The sequence below is a fragment of the Cricetulus griseus genome (genome assembly GCF_003668045.3).
Source record: "Cricetulus griseus strain 17A/GY chromosome 1 unlocalized genomic scaffold, alternate assembly CriGri-PICRH-1.0 chr1_0, whole genome shotgun sequence".
NCBI lineage: Eukaryota > Metazoa > Chordata > Mammalia > Rodentia > Cricetidae > Cricetulus > Cricetulus griseus.
The window spans coordinates 179,425,308-179,444,413 of record NW_023276806.1 but is presented as its reverse complement, the minus strand read 5'-3'; the positions used below and the strand labels follow the sequence as shown (position 1 = coordinate 179,444,413).

The following is a 19,106-nucleotide window of genomic DNA, read 5'->3' as shown; positions in this document are numbered from 1 at the left end:
AAGAAATAATGATGGAGAACATCACAAGATTTGGTAATGAAAGGTTTGCATTTTGAGTTTTTCTTATCAAAGAAAGCAGTTCTCACACACCCACAAATTAAGACCAAAAACATTTCATTAGTGCTTTTGTTTTTCTTGTGAATTAGGGAATTTCCCTGATCTAACTGCATGTGTCTGACACTAGATACGTGTTTGAGAAGGGTATGCAGCGTCCTCACCATGCATGTGCCCTCTGATAGCAGTTTTTAAAGCTTGGACCATCTAGAAAAGCTTTCCCCAATGCTTTGTGGTTCGGGTTTCACAGTTCTCTTGTTGGCTCGATTTTCAAATGTACACATCTGTTTGATAGTCTCACTACTTCTACAAATAAAAATCTATAAATACTTTAGACTTCTAAATTTATGAGTACTGTAATGAATTCCATGTTTACAATTCTCAGTGACCAACAAAAGTGCCCTTTTCAAGGATGGTAACTCATTTTATTTCAAGAGGATACCTTTTAAAATGGATGAAAAATAATCAGACAAGTACAGTCACTTTTCCTGTGTGTTATACACAGCCATTCTCTATATTTCTTATCTCTCAGTCTATGCATCTATTTCGTATCTGGTAGCAGGAGGCCAGCTCCTCCCCCAAGTGGGTCTGACAGCAAGGAACCTCACATACAGCCTGTGAAGCCTGGAAAGGAAGCTAACTCTGTTTTGCTATATATGCTCTTCTCTTCAGTAATAGAGAAGGTCATTTTGATCCTCCCATTCTCCTAGCAAAAGGAGAACTTGCCTTTAAGTTCAACATTTATAGTTGCTTTCCTTCTCTTCTCCAATGCACAATGAAACTAATTTGCAATCATAACCATAGGGCAGTGGTGGTGGTGTACACCTGAAACCCTAGCAGGCTAGCCATGACTGTAGAAGGAGACCCTATAGCTAAAATAAGGAAATAAAGAACCAACTGTTGGAAGTGTAGTTCAATGGTATAGCACATGCAATAGGCTCTGAGTTTAATCCATGGTACCACAAAAGATAAAATAATACACAATAAAGATGTTTTCTGTGAGATACTTATATAACAAAATTAAAAAGAAATAAAAGGAATTCTTAGTTTAAAAATTCCAAAGTTATACAATAGTATATTTTAAAAGTCTGTTTGAGCAATGAAGAAGTCATCATCCATGTGAATTTTAATTTTCCAGCTTACACCTACATTGATGATGAGAACAACAGTTCAATTGTGTTTTATTTTCCTTTTTTAATTAGAAACAATCTTATTTTACATATCAATCCAAGTTCCCTCTCCCTCACATCCTCCCATGTCCACCAGCAAAACCCCCCATCCCACACCCCATCCACGTCCCAGGGAAGATGAGGCCTTCCATGGGGGAAATCATCAAAGTCTGTCACATCGTTAGGGGCAGGGCCTAGACCCTGCCCCTGTGTATCTAGACTGGGATAGTGTCCTTCCATGGGGAATTGGCTCGAAAAGTCCATTTATTCACTAGGGATAAATACTTGTTCCACTGCCAGAGGTCCCATAGATTTGGACAATCTGGACAGCCTCCTAACTGACACCCACATTCTGGGGACCTGATTCAGTCCTATGCTGGTTCCCCAGCTGTCAGAATGGGGTCTATGAGCTGAGACTTTCTCAGGTCAGCTATCTCTGTGGGTTTCCCCAGTGTGGTCTTGTGTTTATTGAAGAAATGGGTTGCTGTTTCAACATGCTCTACTTTATTTCCTCTACTATTAAGTCCAGAGCTTCTTAGAATTAGATGATTGTTGACCAATACCTGGGAGAAAAAAAGCAAGCAAGTCTATTAGTGATAGTTTGAAGACCTTGGGTTGCAGTTGCTGGAATTCAGTGTCCTTGTTTCCCTGTTTGATCACCCCATTAGCCACACTGGATGCAAATGCATTTCTTGCTTTCTTGTCTATAATAATCAGCAAGATTTGATTCTTCCTTCTTATCATAAATTCCTAACTGGAAAAATAGAGAGAGAATAATGTCTCTTAATGTAAATCTTTTAGACGAACAAGACGTCAAGACATAAGAAATGGAGACCCACTGACGCACTGTTCAGACTTACAACACCATGGTAAGTTACGAGCTTCAACTTTAAACCTCTGATATTTAATTGACAAGTGTGCAAAAATCTTTTCAAGGATACTTAGGGGGAAAAATGGTCTGGCGTGAGGAAAATGTTGAAGAAAACACAAAACAGGAATAGCTTTATGATCACAGGTATAAGAAATTCAAGACTTTAGATCTTTATGAGATATAAAACTCATTTTTTTTACATGGAGGAAAAGAAGCCAGAACTATGAACATGTGTTTACATATTAGCAAGATGTGTAACAAAGATTTTCATTAAAATATATCAAATAAACTTAAGAGAGCTAATGTTAAAATCAACCGAGAAACCGTATGTTTATATACCGACGATGCTAAGTCAGTATATTCTTTCTGAGTATTTGAGTCAGATAGACAAGGAAGTAATGTCCTTAAGGTAAAATACTAGCTGCATATGTCTCCTTGAAGTAGGCAGTTTGGAACCAACACACTGTATGCCTTCTCTAAGATATTAAAACATTTTAAACATCATAGTTGCTTATTTAATCTGATATATCATAGGACCTCCATTTAAAATATATCATTGTAGCATAAGCTTATTCTCCCTATTTCAGTTTATGAGATTAATAATGAAGCTGTGCTTCCCTCTGGTGGGGAACCTTCTCAATGACAGTGACACTAATAAACAGTTAAAAAATATTAGTTAACATGCAAAGCATGAACACTGTAACTGAACACAATTATCCTGTTTTCCCCTCAGGTACCTTGTACAGGATCACAAAACACTCTTGCTTCTCTAAATTAATTATTATTTGATTTGCTAGGTGTGTAGAATATTCCTTTTTATGTATGTTAAAGGGGAACCAACACTACATGCAGCCCTTGAGCATGTATTGCAGAATCTGTGTATCGTCTCAGTGTGTTAACACTGTACTCAAAATTAGTCGGCAGAATCAGGAGACATTGGAGAAAATGCTTTAAAATCACTCACTTTTAAACTTTTCTGGTCAATAGCTTTCCTGTGGGTTACTCTGCTGACTTGGAAGAAAAAGACCGGTGAATAGAAGCGTTTTAGTTGTCTGTGATTGAGTGCCTGTACTGTGAAAGTGCCTGTACTAGCACTTTCCCAAGTTTTACAAGGAGCATACTTCATCTAGACAATCGAGCATCTACTAATTTTCCATGCATTTATTTCAAGTGAAAATATTGTACTATGGTCAACATCATTTCATAAATGAGGGAATAGTAATTATTAATGTATTATATTGAAGAATTTATATGCTTGTATCTTGATAGTTGAAGATAAAGATCAGAGGTAAAAGCAGGAGAAAAAATTAGAAGTAATCTCAGTCAGACTATATACCTGTATGGGCTTTGTTAAATTCTTATAATGAATATAAAATTTAGAATATTAGAAGCATTCAGTAATTTTGAATGAATGGGAATGAATCATAACATTTCAGGGGATAATGGAAAAACTTAATATTTTAGTTTTCTAGTAGAGATTTGAACTAAATAGCATCTACTTTTCATCCTAGAATAAAATCTACTAATTATTTTCATGACCAAAATCATATTCAGAAATCAATGTGTTTTTAACTCATTTCATTTATTAAGAAATATCATTATAAATGCTAAGGATATGTCTCAGTCAGTAAAGTGAATAAGTTTTATCCTCAGCTGTGTAAAAGGCCAGGCTTCATGGAGTGCCCTTGTAACCCAACACTTGGGAGGCAAATGCACACAAATCCCTGAAGTTCATTACCCAGGCAGATTATCCTAATTGGCTAGTCTCAGATCCCAGTGAGAGATCCTGCCTCCAAACACAAGAAAGACAACTCCTGCGAAAGAAAAACATTGGAGATCACCCTCTGGTCTCTATGTGCATCTTTGTGTGAATCACATCCCTACATATATATATATATATATATTATATATATATATATATATATATATATATATACCCACAAACACATGAATATTCACACATACCTGCATGCACTCAGAGAAAAAGTTCACTATGGGTTATAATTCAACTAATGATAATTGATTACGCAATATTGCTAATATGTTCTAGAATCATTATCAGTCATACCTGTTTCATCTTCATAATGCCTCTAGTTGTTTAGCAATGTCTAGAACCTTTGTAGGAAAGTTCTTATACTATTTCCAAATAATATCTACTTGAGATAGAAATGGCTCATATAGCAATATGAAATGAGAACAAGAATTTTTTAAAGTAAGACATGTTTAAATAAATATTGTTGACTATTGAATGGTTTCCTTTGAGGTACTGTTGCCCATTTTGAAGATATGTTTTGGTGGCCTTGTGTTGGTTCAAGCCTATGAAAACTAAGTGCATGGGATTGTTTAGCAATAAGAGTAAAGTCTTTGTGAATGAACTCTTCTCCAAATAACTCAGTTTGAATACATATGTGGGATGAAAAAGAATTGTGACAGTTTCATATTACAAGAACTATTTCTATTCTTTTTATTTTCAGTTGATAAGCACCTCTATTTTGTTTTGTGATAGATGGGAGTAAAAGAACAAACAGCCAACAAAATTGCAAAGCAATAAAACTCTCCTTGCTCAAAGGTCCCTGCGCTCATTGGCTGTTTTTGCTGCTAATTGACCAAATATAAAGCATACACACCATAGGTTACAGTAAAGTTCAAATGTGTGCAAAGTCAGTCAGGAATCCCCATTTGGCCAGGCTCAGTCTTACCATTAGGGATCCATGAATTATCTCAGAATAGTAGATGTCAATATTTGAAGGTAAATGGGCCCCAATCCAGAGCCCAACCCTGTTTAAATCATGTATGTTGTCTTGCTAATGTCACTTCTCACATTCAATAAAATATATGTGCTCATATGGAAACAAGTAGAGATGAGATGTTTTCTAACAGAAAGCTCCTGAGCAACGTGAAGCCAAATTATACACTTCAGTATGATCACTTCCAGCTGTAATGGTAAACATACTCTGTAACACTCTATATTTTACATATCCTGAGTTTTTTAATAAAGTGACTATATATAAAATATCTTGAAATTAAGGTGGAAGAAATTGCACTTCTGATATAGCCCTCAACATGCCCTCACTGAATGTTCCTGTTGTGCAAGCTAGTAGTAGGCTGAACTGTTCTGGATAAAATAGAAAAATCCACTTCCCTTGATCCCAAAACACTCCTCTCTATAAGCATGGCCACTCACCCAAGGCCTTAGTATCAAACCCTAACAGTACATCTGTGCTGGGAAACCTTGTCTTTCTAATCACATACCAGGCACAATGCTAATGTAGATTTCAGATTGTTTGCAATCCATTCTTTACCCTCAAAGGAAAGTGTGCCTGAAATTGGAGCTTGTCCAACTTCACATTTAAGAAAATGACTGGCCAAGTCAATTACCTCTCCACTGTCTCCATTTCCTCCCTCCTTTCAAACCAAAATGAGCCGTAACACGATTTATGATTTTTGTGTCCAGAAAGCAAAAAGCTTAATTTTTAAAATGCTTTCCACCATCTTGTATTTCTGAATCATGGACATACTTTATGCTCTATCTTCTAATTCAGTGGCATCATTCAATTTCACTTTCTAATGGTTTTCTTGGCTGTTCTGAGTCCATGCAGTTCCTTTTTAATGTCCCACAATAAAATACCCACAGAAGCCAATCTTCTAAATTATCTCCACAGCAAGTCCATCTCAATTTCTGTCTTGATTAGCATCAAAAATCATACCCAAATTTCATGAAATCACTTTGGCAGTGCTGTCTTTTTGATCTAGGAGCTATAAGTTTATTATTTGGAACAATGACTCTATGATCTGTACTCTATCATCTTCCAAATATGAAAATGAGGCATTTAACCCAAAGAAGAGCCCTGTGATTTGAGCTATGTCCTGATGCCATCATTTAAAAATCCAAGTTCCATAACTGGTTAAATACCACTTAAGGTAACAATGAAGATTAAATGTACTACAACATCATGAGCTGCTAAGAAATAAGACAGCACAAGAATGGCATTCAAGTACAGGATTCCAAATTTAATCTCTCAGACAGAATCTTCAATGAAAGACTAAGGGAGAAATAAACACCCAGGTAGATGATGAAAACAATAAAAACTGATGTCTAGTCATAATCATAGGTGGAAGGAAATGGAGAAAAAACTTTGATTTATAAAGCAGCACTAATGAAGTTTTACAATTGGTATTCATGCAAACCAAGTAGACCCATAACTTCATACAGATAATTTAATCCCAACATATGTCAGGATGGTAGAGTTTGACACAAGAAAGATAAGAAAGAAGTCTTTCTGAAATAAAGCAACTTCAACCCTGATCAATAGTAAAGGGAAGACATAAACTAACATCAGACCAGTTCAGATGTAATGCCTATGCTTTGTAGAAGCAAGTTCGATGGTATGGCCTATGACTTTTATAAAAACCCTTGAAACTCCTTTCACTGGAGTAATCATTGAACAACAGTTGTCTTCAGATCTTGCCTAAGGCAAAAAATCAATTATATGGACTAAATAGGTGTGAGATTTGCAATATTTTTATTGAATTCATTTTCTTTACAAAATTCTTCATTTCATCAAGAGACTCTATTTGTGCACTTAAATTTAATTACTATAAAGAGGGATTCTAAGATGTCTGCATTTTTCCTTTAATTCCAAAAGGATCAAGTATCATTATAATACAAGATGGTATTTTCATTATTGTTTATGGGATGTTTCTGCTTCTGCAAATGATTGTTTCCTATCTGCCATCAAATTGCTTAGGGAAAGTAAATGAAAGATTAAATTCTATGTTTCCTGTTCTATTTCTTTAAGCAATTGTACCTATCGCAGTCTTGCTCTGGCATATAGATTATTTTGCTTTCTTTGGTAATTCATTCGCTATAAAATCATGGAAATAAAATATACCAGATGTTGCACATAGACTCATAATATTACAGTAAATATATGCATATTGGTACCTCTCTGTGAGCCTTTGCATTTCATCATCCCCTATACTAAGAAGCACTGTACTCATGATATCATATATTATGGAGAGAATATACCTGTGGCAAGCATAACTAGTCCAAGTCTGTTTCTTTTCACAACACATTGGTTTCATCATTATTTCAAAATAGTTTTTCTAAAAATAAGATGCCCTAGTGTATTAGTGACTAGAAAATTACTTTCTCCAATAAAATAATTACTATAAAATGATACTGCTAAAATCCCCTTCCCTATCAGTCTGCTTATCCCTCTCTCTGTCCTTGTGCTGGCCAGCCCATTCTAAGAACCAATCCCAATGAACACAGAGACACAAGAAATATTGAAAATTACCTGAATTTTAAAATTCAAAACATTATAGCCTAGCTGGTAAGTAATGGCCAGAAACAAAAACCCATCTTCATTTGCACCTAAAATGTAGCTTATAGTTTTATTAAGTTTTAACAAGTAGTTATATCGTATTCTTACATTTTGTATAAAATCTCATTTAGTCTTTTTGTTCTTCTCAAATCACATCCATTAACCTTCATTAACATTGGCCACATTTCTGATTGACAGATTAAATAGAAATGCATGAGCATTCATTCAAAAGCCTGCATGACATTCCACCAACATTTACAGAGACCAATGGCTGCAACAATCACCATGAACAATAAAAAAAATCATGTCAAAGATATTCCATTGATAAAAAGTGTGATTCTTTTCACGTGCTATAATTTATATTTTAGATTTTTTAACTGCCCCAAATATAGACAATTGATAAATTGCTTGCTATCCATCTAAATATGCAGATGTAAAATGTATGCATAGGTTATGGTACAATAATTTTTTCTTCATTTTCATTTTTAATTTTTTATTATCCCATGGCATATATCCACCCCATCCATGATATGCCTTATAATTTCCTGCTATTAAGATGTTTTTCATGTACTTGAAATCTTTTTGATGATAGAATGTTGTACTTCTAAATAGTCATCTATATACCAGTAAGAAAGACACAATGATCAATTGCTTAAGAACACGTTGTTACTTTTTTATGTTTCACGGGGTGTGTGGGCCATGCTTCTTTTTTTTTTCTTGACAATTCTCAGAGAATATAGATGAAAAATATCACAAATACGTTCTGGCAAAACAGCTAGAATTTATTTCTCTTCACTTAGCCTAGTAACTATATTTCCTAGGTATCTGAAATGGCTAGTTAAATTACTTTGTATGTATCTACCTCTCTTTCAACTTGTGTTTGATTTTTATAGTTATTGTCTGTGAAACTCAATTCTCAATAGGGGACAAACACATCAAAATCCAATACCAGAAATCAAAGAGGAAATGTCTATGTGGTTCACTACCTCATCTATCTCTCTTGGATATGACATTATATCCAGGATTGTTACATTTGTTCACATTTCAATCTTGGGAAATGTTTATGGGGTTAAAATGGAGAATGAAATAAAATGGGAAGCTGAAATGTGATCTCCTCTATTTCTGTGCTATTGGAAGGGAATCAAATACTAAATAAGGCCTTAAGCAACATGATAGTTCTGGCCAAATGATGGATATCATGAGTTTCTGTTGTTACAAAAGGAAGCAATTTATTTAACTTCTTTCTTTCCTCCCATTCTTTCTGCTTTATTAGTCTCATTTTATTTCCATAAATTATCCCACTAAAAGAGGAAATGATTAATTGAAGATTGCTTCCTCAAAAACATTACTTCTTGTCATTAGCAGCTGCAACATATTGAAACATTGTGTTATCCAAACATACTGCTGATTTTTAACTAATTTTAATATTTAGTTGTTTTCAATGATTTTGCTCTATTCAGATTGTTGAACCAAGACGAACTCATATCAGTTTAATAACTATATCCTTAATGTCTATGGTAGATTTCATAACAAAAGGTTGGAGTGTAAAAGGCAGTTTAAATTTTTTATGAATTAGACTGCATTCTTCTTGGAAATGTACATTTTTCATGAGCCACTGCTAGCATATGTTTTCATGAAAAATACAAAATTATGCATATGACATCTCAAATACCATTATTCCTTTATTATTTCATATTACGATATTTGATATGGAATATACTTGATCACACATATCTGCTCCCACTGAATCTCAAATAAATTATTTTAGGGTTATTGAAGTTAAAATATATCTATCTAACTAGTAATTTAATGAGATATTCTACCACAGTGGGACTATAATTCCTTTGCCCTTTTGAATTGGTTAAACTTAGAGTCTGTTCCTGTGGGTGTCAAAGTTATATAAGATTTCAACTTTTAAATTCAGTGTATTTATTTAGGTTTGTCGTTCAGCACATATCTGGTAAGATTTCATGATACCCTTTCTGCTGATATTTTGGTAGACACATTGAGAGAAATGATCACTTTAGCTATAATTGTTAATAATATGACTACATGTGTCACCAAGGGTGAGGAGGTTCTCAAATGTGTTGAAGCTGAGGTGCTTTTGAATGCTTAAAGGGAAGTAGGACTGACATGCAGACTCTTACCACAGGATTTTACTTTTGAACAATTGAAACTATTGCAGCAGCCATTTCATCAGCATCATTGGTAATCATGTTTGACTGTTACTGTCTCTACTAAGTATCTTCTGTTACGGTTTCTTGTCCATGAAAATTTGTTCTTCTTTCTTGTCTCTGTGCTCTGGCTTCCTCAAAACAAGCCAGGAAAGTGTAAGTACAGCAGAAGAGAGGTGGCTGCCTGAGTCTCTGTGATTTCAAGCAAACTGTCCAATGTGCTCCCTCTCTTACCCTAAGACAGTCTAAAAAGTGACAAGTGGCTGATCTATAACATATATATATATATATATATATATATATGTGTGTGTGTGTGTGTGTGTGTGTGTGTGTGTGTGTGTGTGTGTGTGTGTGTGTGTGTATTACATATGCCAAACACATTGAAGCCTAGGGAGCATATTAATAATGTTGAGTTATCCTGAGAAATATCTCTGAATTTTTGAAATTATTGATAAATTGATAGTAAGACAGTGGTGATGGAATTTAAATCCTCTTCATTGACAAACAACTGGAAATTTTAGTTTAGATTTCAAAAAATTATTTGTAATATGTGTCTGTCTGCTTGGGGATTTATCACATTTATGTGTGCATACACACAGACCAGAAAGGACCAAGTGTCCTCTTCTTTTTTGAGGCAAAGTCTCTTGCTATTCTAGGCCAGGGGATTATGTTTTCCTTCACTGAGCTGGAAGTCAACAAGCCCCAGCAGTTTTCCAGCCTACACTGTATTCCCAGATGGAGTTACAGGCCACTGCTGGACAACGTGTTGCGGTGCTGGATTTGAACTCCAGGTCCTAGTAATTGCACGTCAATTTCTCTTGACTGATGAGTTCTCTCTACAGGTTCTAATGGATTCTTTTATAGTGATTTATTCTGGGACTTTCTTTTGTAATTTAATGCTCTGAGAGATTTAAATTGTAAAATGGTTGCTTTATTTCCTTATATAAAAAAGTTTTTGTATGAAATTCTATTCATGCCAGTTAGTGGTGGCACATGACTTTAATCCCAGCACTCAGGAAGCAGAGGCCAGTGGATTTCCGGGAGTTTGAGGACAGCCTGGTCTATAGAGAGAGTGCCAGGAGAGGCTCGAAAGCTACAAAGAGAAATCCTGTCTCAGAAAAATATCTATTCATAAAATATGTCCAGTTGTGTTACATGGCATCTAGGTGTATGGTTGTAAAAATCACTGTGTTTTCTTAACAGATGATAAGGATATACTTAAGCCTTTTTCTTAATTAACATAGAAATCACAGTAGATAAGATAGTGTATTCCTATAACTCCAGCAATGGGGAGACTGAGGCAGTGAGTTTTGTGCCAGCCTCAGCTGCAGTTTCACCACTACATCACGGATGAATGACAGTCTCATCTCTTGGAAGACGCATCATGGAGTCACCAAGATATATTTTAAGAAAAATAGCTAAAGTTGTAACTACATACATACTCTACAAGGGCTATGAATATTTATATTTTAAGATAGTTTGTAATCAGTTTTCTTTTCCTAAAGCAAAAATAAGGTAAAGGAAAAGTGGCGATGAAAAGAAACACTCACACAGAACAAAAGCCACCATGCAGTGAGGACACACTTCTTGTGATGCCCTGGGCATAGTATGAATTTGCATGATGGAGTTCTCTGAGACAGCAAAGAAAGGAGGAGGGCCACAGAGTTCATTTTTACTAGCCAGTTGTTATGAAAGAATCTCAATAATTTCTAAAACAGGAAATAAATATTTCCCAAAGGTTGACATACAGAAACCACTGCAAGACAGGAGGCTCCACGCTCAGAATACTGTGACATAAATATAGTGAGCAGTACAGTAGAGTGTTGCAGTCCAGGTTCCCAGTCCACCACAGCTTTGATAGAATAAATTATCCATTAACAATGTGTGTTCTGGACAGCTGCTCTTGGGTCAGTTGCTGGATTGAGAGGGATATTTCATATTATACTAATCCTGAATATGCAAGACTTTATGTCCTTTAGGAAACTTTGAATGAACAGTGTGTCTTTAGTGAAGCATTTGACTCAAATGGAGTAACTGACTGCAATGTGTTCTATGAAATTACAGTATGGTGCTCTTACAAATTAATCATATGCTTGAAAATAGACAATAATCAGAATATCTAGTATGGTGAGAGGATAACAATGGAAATAATATTTCTCCTGTTAATACATTTTTGAGATTAAAAAGGATGGATGCCGTGAGAGGAAGAGTGAGACAGTGAAGCTCAATATGTTGTATCCAGTGTTTTCTGTGATTCCCAACATTTTTGCAAGTAGCTGAGAAAGAAAAGTCAAAACAGATAATGGATTCTTTATTTCCTTCTAAATATCATACTCAGAATGTTTATACAGCATCTATAAAGCATAACTTGATACAAATGTGAATATGACAAAGTCATTGCCTCTAAATACTGAAGTGTATGGGTATTTGCCTGAAAGTTCTATCCCTCGATTAGAAGATGGTAATGGTATTCAGGTTCTGCTACATAGCACTTAATAGAAACAACTGAATGCAATGGAAATTTAGACTTTCTGTCTTTCTGACTGATGGAGCAGAATCAATCTAACAACACAAAATATGAGAATCTGTAACTCAAGAAATGCAGGACATCTGTGTGCTGATTGTGAGTGCTAGTTATTAGAACAGGAAGTGTAGTGTCACTGTTTATTAGCTAGAAGAAGTTTCTCTTTCTTTTTGTTTGGAGAAAGGGGGAAAAGAAGGGGTCAACTCAATGGCTAAACAGTCCTTAAGGTATTGGCAAGAGTAGTTATCAAAGCAAACTAGAGACACCAAGCCCATGAACCAAAATAACCAGGTGCTGTTTTCTCACTCATGTACTAAGACCGTGACTATTATTGTGTTTCTTGTAAGAGTCCTTACACTATTAAGTTTAATTAAAGAAATATATGTAAATTTCTGTGAAATTGTACATCATTTTGTGAGACAACTATAGAAGAGAACCAGAAGAGTTCCTTTACTTGGTATAAGAAGACACCTTTTATTAGGATGATTTTCTCTTGCTACTTGAGAAGGTTTTGTTCCTACTAGATAAAGACTATTAAGAGAAAATAAAAAATGAATTGGTTTCCCAGGAATTAATTTGCAAAGAAACAAGTCAGATCCGGATTAGTTCTTTGAGAATTTTGTAATTGTGCTTTGATCCTATTAGATGCATTTTGTTTTGATTTTGTGTGCTGGAGTGTGTATATGTGCATCATGTATGTGTAGTACCCACAGAGGCTAGAAGGTGGCCTCAGATATCCTGGTACTGGAGTTACAGACAGTTGTTAACTGCTCTGTGGGTGCCAAACCTGGAGGCCTTTGCAAGAGTAGCACCTGCCCTTAACTGCTGAGTCATCCTTCCCTTCCACAGACACACCCATTTATAAAGAAGATCTCTTCTCTTATTCAAGTTACATTGGTCTTAGCTATGTGTCAGCAAAAAAACGCTTATCTTACACTTCTACTGATGAGTTCATGATCATTACTGATTATAACATGAGACTATTTGGCCTAGAGGACATGAATGTAAAATGAAATTTAGTGAGATTTTCTGGTGTCTGAAATGTTGTTACTCAAGCACTGAGACATAATGAATCAAATCTTCCTAAGTGTTCAAGTATTCTTGATCAAGCAAGTTTACAATGAAGAATAATTAACAGAAAAAAATATATTTAATATAAACACTATTGACTTCTATGACATAGCATTCTATTTATTCATGGCAGTTTATGAGCCACACATTTTGCAGGCCCTAGGGCACATAGCAATTCAATTCTCCTCTGTCCAGGGAACAGATGTCTTACAGAATAGTACAGAGACATGGGAGAGTGGGAAGGCATGCCAATCATTATAGAACTTAGAGTCCACATACATATACACACAAATACAAATATAAGTATGTACCATATGAGATAATCAATGTAAGTTAGAATAAACTAATTGTTGCTGTTTATTTTCATTGTAAATTGCATTTTTAACTGTTTACAGGGCGCTGATATCTAACAAGCAGGAACAGATATATGTCCCAGGATCAGAAGGATTTTCATGTCTGCCTAGGGCAATTGATATGCAGGCAGTGAGACTGTGTCATTTAGAATGGTGATTTGCTAGAAGTCTGTCACAGCACAGTGAAAGCTGGGTAGTGGGAGGCATAGGCCACACCAGGGATGAGCATAGAGGTGATTTTGCAAAGCTTTAACCTTAGTGTAAGCAAAAACTCATTGCTTATGACAGACAAAAGTAGTAAGTTGATTAAGACAAGAGTAAAGCTGTCAAAGTGATGCCAAGGGTGGGGGGACATTTTTAAAATTAAAATCTTAGCTGAATTTGAAGGAAAGGGTAAAAATTTTTCATCTGTCTACACTGTCAGCTCTCTGCGCACGTGAAAATATATTTATTATTTTCTAAATTAATTTAATGAGTTCCAGATTGTTCAGGATGTCATAATGGAAACAGGATTACACAAGATAGCACTGAGTTTAGTTCTCTTGCTGAGTTTTACCTAGCCTTTCTGTGTCATACTTTTGATCTGAGCTTGTTTCTGTTACCACATTGAAGGAGGTTACAAAAAGGGTAAAATAATAGAAACTTAATCAGGAAACAGATTTTTGTATTGCTGCATTTTATTATGTGGTCTTGCCATGGTCCACAGCCTAACTCTGGAAAATAACAAAGGGTATGTCATTTTTGAATAAGAACAATTGAAACCATATTGCATTGTAATTATGTAAGTTTCTACTGAGCCATCCCAAACATTTCACACCAGTTGGTCTTCTGGACCAACTTGTGAATTATTTAGGGGTTATTGGTGAAGAGTGTAAACATCCTGAACTCTACCTTCTGTAAAATGCTAGCTAAATATTGGCAGGTGAATTTAATTTCACAGATGAAAAACAAATAGCCAAAGCAGAAAACAAACTGATCAGAAATAGTTCTTTCCTCCAAAAATGCAGTCTGGAAGCCCCTCCTGCCAGAGAAGATGAAACATGCTGGCTCCATGCATTGGAGTGGCAAGATACAAAGGCACAAGGTTGCAATGAGCATAGATAGATCTGTTCATGTGATGCTCCTTGCTGGTAGACCAGTCTCTGTATATACAACCCAAAACGAAATGGTTACTCTATTGAGGTAAATAGTTTTGTTTGGAAACCCTTGACTTGCTTTTTATCTTTAATCAATCTGAAAATGACTTCTATGTAGGCAACATTTTCTCTTCTGCATTTCAAAATAACTATTTTAGAGAACTGAAGTTACTAATTAACATTTTCTTACTTCACCTTCTTTTCCTTGGCTAGATAATCACCATGGGCACAGCCTTGAGGAGAGGATCATCTATGGAGTAGAAAACAGCAGCACATTCTTGGAATGCAGTCCAAAGTCCCAGAGAGCCTTGGTATACTGGCAATTCCAGAGGCGAAATGATGATCGTAAAGAGGAGGTACAGGATTTCAGTTGACTGAGTTATTTCTATCTGATACATGTGTTAATTCACCCCAGTACTGCTGCCTTGGAGGAAGGAAAAGTACTGATTACTCCAACACACTGTGGAACCAAACAACAGATCTTTAGACAAGCACGCAGAGTGAGCTGCTTTTGTAGCAGACTGTGTGTGAGAAACAAACACAGCTGGGTAAGAGTGCTGCCCAGGAAGCACTTTGGGCACACATTTTAAAGTCCTTATATCTTGCCATGGTTAGTTATAAAGCTCTTATGTTTCCTAAATTTATGCATTTTTAAAAAATCAAGTCTCCCTGGAATTTTGGAGTTTGCTCACTGAATTCTGTCATAAAAGGTCATTTCTCTTTCTCTGTAACTTCTGGGAGTAAGAAAAAGTTGGGAGAGAATGAGTATTTACTTGATGTAGAGTGAAGAAATTGAGTTCCACCAAATCTGGTTTTAGCTATTAAAACACACTCAGGGAAGTTCTTCATCCTCAAGAGATACATCCCCCCCCCCTGCAAGTGTAACGACTCATACAGACAAAAATCACACAGAGAGCTCCAAGCTTTTTAAACTACTGTAAATATTAAATAAAGATGACCAGAATGCTTCATTCACTTGTAAAATATATTACATGCAAATAATTTTATAAGTTCAATGTGAACATGAAAGTAAAACCAACCCCATAAGTTGTTTTTTTAATTTTTTTGTTTGTTTTCGTATTAAGCAGTTTTAAAGTATAGAATTATATTGTAGACTGTAAAATTATTGTACACATTGCCAGGTTATGCTTCCTGAGTTTTCTATTGTAAACTCTCCTTGAAGTAAAAGATAGGCTAGATGTATCCTGGAGTGTATCCTCATATCATTTCACATCCAGAACCTTGTAAATTGGCAAATAATTCACTGAACCTGAAATATTATTTTTTTCTTAAATACTGATATTTTAGTTTGCTCTTTACAAATCATATTATGAATTCCTATTACGACTTTGTTTTCTAGGTTTTTACTCCTGTAGTTCCCAGTTCCTTATCTAATATTGACTGTGTGTCACATTTATATACTTGCTTTCAAATTTTATGTTTCTTTATTCTTTCCTCAAGTATCCTAGGTACTGAAATAACTATAAGATATTCTATAAAAACAGTGATATTGTAGAAAATTTCAAACGGATCTGAAAAACAATTGATAGACAAAATAGATTTTTCTCCAAGATAAACTTTTATTCATTTTACCTTAAAAATGTTTATAACTGGTGATTCACCAATACGTAAGCAGATAGGGTTCGGGTATATTGATTTGGGAAACATGCCTTACTTGCAGTGCACCTAGCCAACTGGCAGGAAAGCAGAGCAAGTCAAAGCAACAGGGAGAAGAGAGAGCTACCATGTGTGTTCCCCTCTCTCTTTAAACCTTTACCACATCACCCTGACATCACCTTGGCCACACCCTGACGGGCATAGTCGGGCACACCTGTAGCCAGCTCTTAGGAAGCGTGGGTATGGTGTCTCCCTACAAATGTTAATTTCTAAAACCCACCTCCACAAATATCTAAGGTTTTCTAAACAAAGTGACAGGTCTTACATGTCTATTAAACCTGCGTGCATTACTGTGCCTCTCCCTGCTAGATCAGAGTGGGTGATCACATCATCAGGACAGAACAAGGGCTCCTGCTTCGCAGTCTGCAAAAGAAGGATTCAGGCAATTACCTGTGTCACGCTGTGGAACATGGATTCATGCAAACTCTTCTGAAGGTGACCCTGGAAGTCATTGACACAGAACATTTGGAAGAACTTCTTCATAAAGAAGACGATGGAGATGGCTCGAAGACGAAAGAAATGCCGAGCAGCATGACGCCCAGCCAGAAGGTCTGGTACAGGGACTTCATGCAGCTTATTAACCACCCCAACCTGAACACGATGGATGAGTTCTGTGAACAAGTGTGGAAAAGGGACCGAAAGCAACGCCGACAGAGGCCAGGCCACTCTCAAGGGAGCCCCAACAAATGGAAGCATATGCAGGAGAGCAAGAAAGGTAGAAACAGGAGGACCCACGAATTTGAGAGGGCACCCAGAAGTGTCTGAGATGCACCACTTCCCAAAACCTCAAACAAGTACAAACTTGCCTAGATAATAACTGGAAAAATGCAATACACATGGACATTTTCATGGCATTATGTGGATGTTTACAATGGTGGGAAGTCACCCGGGTTCCATCAACTTAAATTAAGTCCATGCGGAACTTTCCCAGCAGGCTTTCTTCGGAATACCAAACACCTGACAGAGATCACAGGTGAGCACAGATGTTCACATCATCCAACTTAGTGTTTCCTCTAAGAGTTCGTTTTTGCTTTCTTCTTTGCCTGAGAAATAAAAATGTCACTTGCCATATTGCCATCGAAGGGAGAAAAACTACATCAGCAAAGCCATTTTATTGAAGCAAGAGTTGAAAATAAACTGCATGGATTTAGTCAGCAGATGAATATTCCAAAACGTGATTGGATTCAAGGATGTTTTGTCTACCAGCACTTGTGTCTGTGTGTACTGGAGGAGTAAGATAAGGCAAATGAGACTAAGTGAAATAGTGTGTGGAAATGTACAAGCATAAACCATCCATCACCCAGAAGAATAATGGAATACACTGATCTACTACTGATGTCTTCTTGCAGCGTTGATCTAAAGATGTATTTTATTAAAACTATAATTTAAATGTACCATGACAAATATGCAGTAAAAATTAGCTGTTTTCTAAGCTAGAGTAGGATTTTTTGTCTTACACTTATTGTGCTATCTAATTTGTTTAAAAATTCCAACTGTGTGCTGCTCTTTTTCACACTTTGTTTTCAGTTCTGTAAGGGTTAGTATATTACTTTAGATTCATACTATCACCATTACCTGTTAATTATTGAAACCAAGATATGAATTATGTTTCCCCCCTTTGAGAAATCAAACAAATAGGTTTCACCACCATCCCTTATTTCTAAAGGTATTTGCTATGATTTGCATAATGTTCTTAGCCAACCAAAAAATCATGACAGCTCAGAAGGGAAAAAAACTCACTAGATGCATTCTGAAGGATCAAGAGAAAGAGAACTGTGTATCTCATGAAAATAGCATTGTCTTATAGTGTTAATAAAATGTCTCTTCATTCTTTGCTTGAATATTTGCATGATATGTGAGACATAGGACTATTTCATGATTTCACATTCCACTGGGGATTCTATTACTTTATCATTTAATGACTTCTGAAAGAGAGAGATATCCGTGACATATTGGACACCCAGCCATGACTTTTTGAATCAACTATATTTTTCCAACCTATATGATACAATTATTTGAATGAAGAACATATAAGTGTTTTCATCTTAATGAGAATGAATTTGTAGACTATTTTCAGTTCACACACTTTACTTAGAAAGTATAAAACTCTTTGTTTTATGAATAGTGTATAAGATAAAACAATATAATTAAGAATTTGCCCACTTTGTTGTTTGAAGAAGGTTTCTCGAGAATCATTGAGTTCAAAATGCATAAGACTTTCTGCATTATAAAACAGTTCATTGCCACTATACTCATCATCACTTCAGGAATCCCTCCATAGGTCCTTCAGCATGCTCGGAATGCAAAGTAAACATCTTCCTGCTAATTAATGGTATTTTAGCTCTAGTTGTCTCAGGATTCTAATTAACACGCATTAATTTCTCACCTCAACTGCAGTAAATTGTTATTCCCTCTCCACTGAAATACTTCACAGATGGAAGCTCATGTTTCAGTTTTCATGATTATTTAAATAAACAATTTGTTGACACGTCTTTCAAATAAAAGCCTAAAAATATTCTACATCTGATTTAAGGTTCCTTGACTAACATGGTGTTGCTTTTGGAAGTGCATCCTCCAGGGCAAGTTGAATTGATAAATTCATTGAAGATCACACTTTTTATCAGAGAATAGTGTCAGAAATCCTAAGTCAAAGAAAGCAGGGTGCTCCATATAAGCCACTCTCTGATTTTCATAGTGTCTTATCCATCTGAACATTTGATGTTACCTCTCATTCTGAATTTGTAGCCAAA

The 19,106-nt window shown here is 35.7% G+C and overlaps 1 protein-coding gene across 1 annotated transcript in view; it reads left to right on the top strand.

The window, feature by feature from the left end:
* Nucleotides 1-18,876, top strand: part of Sema3a (semaphorin 3A) — a 202,697-nt gene extending 183,821 nt beyond the window's left edge. Inside the window, exons 15-17 of the mRNA XM_027393498.2 lie at nt 2,025-2,092; nt 14,893-15,035; nt 16,666-18,876. Coding sequence (XP_027249299.1) covers nt 2,025-2,092; nt 14,893-15,035; nt 16,666-17,121 — 667 coding nt within the window. The 3' untranslated portion in view covers nt 17,122-18,876. The remainder of the gene's footprint in view (nt 1-2,024; nt 2,093-14,892; nt 15,036-16,665) is intronic.
* Nucleotides 18,877-19,106: the final 230 nt, after the last annotated feature.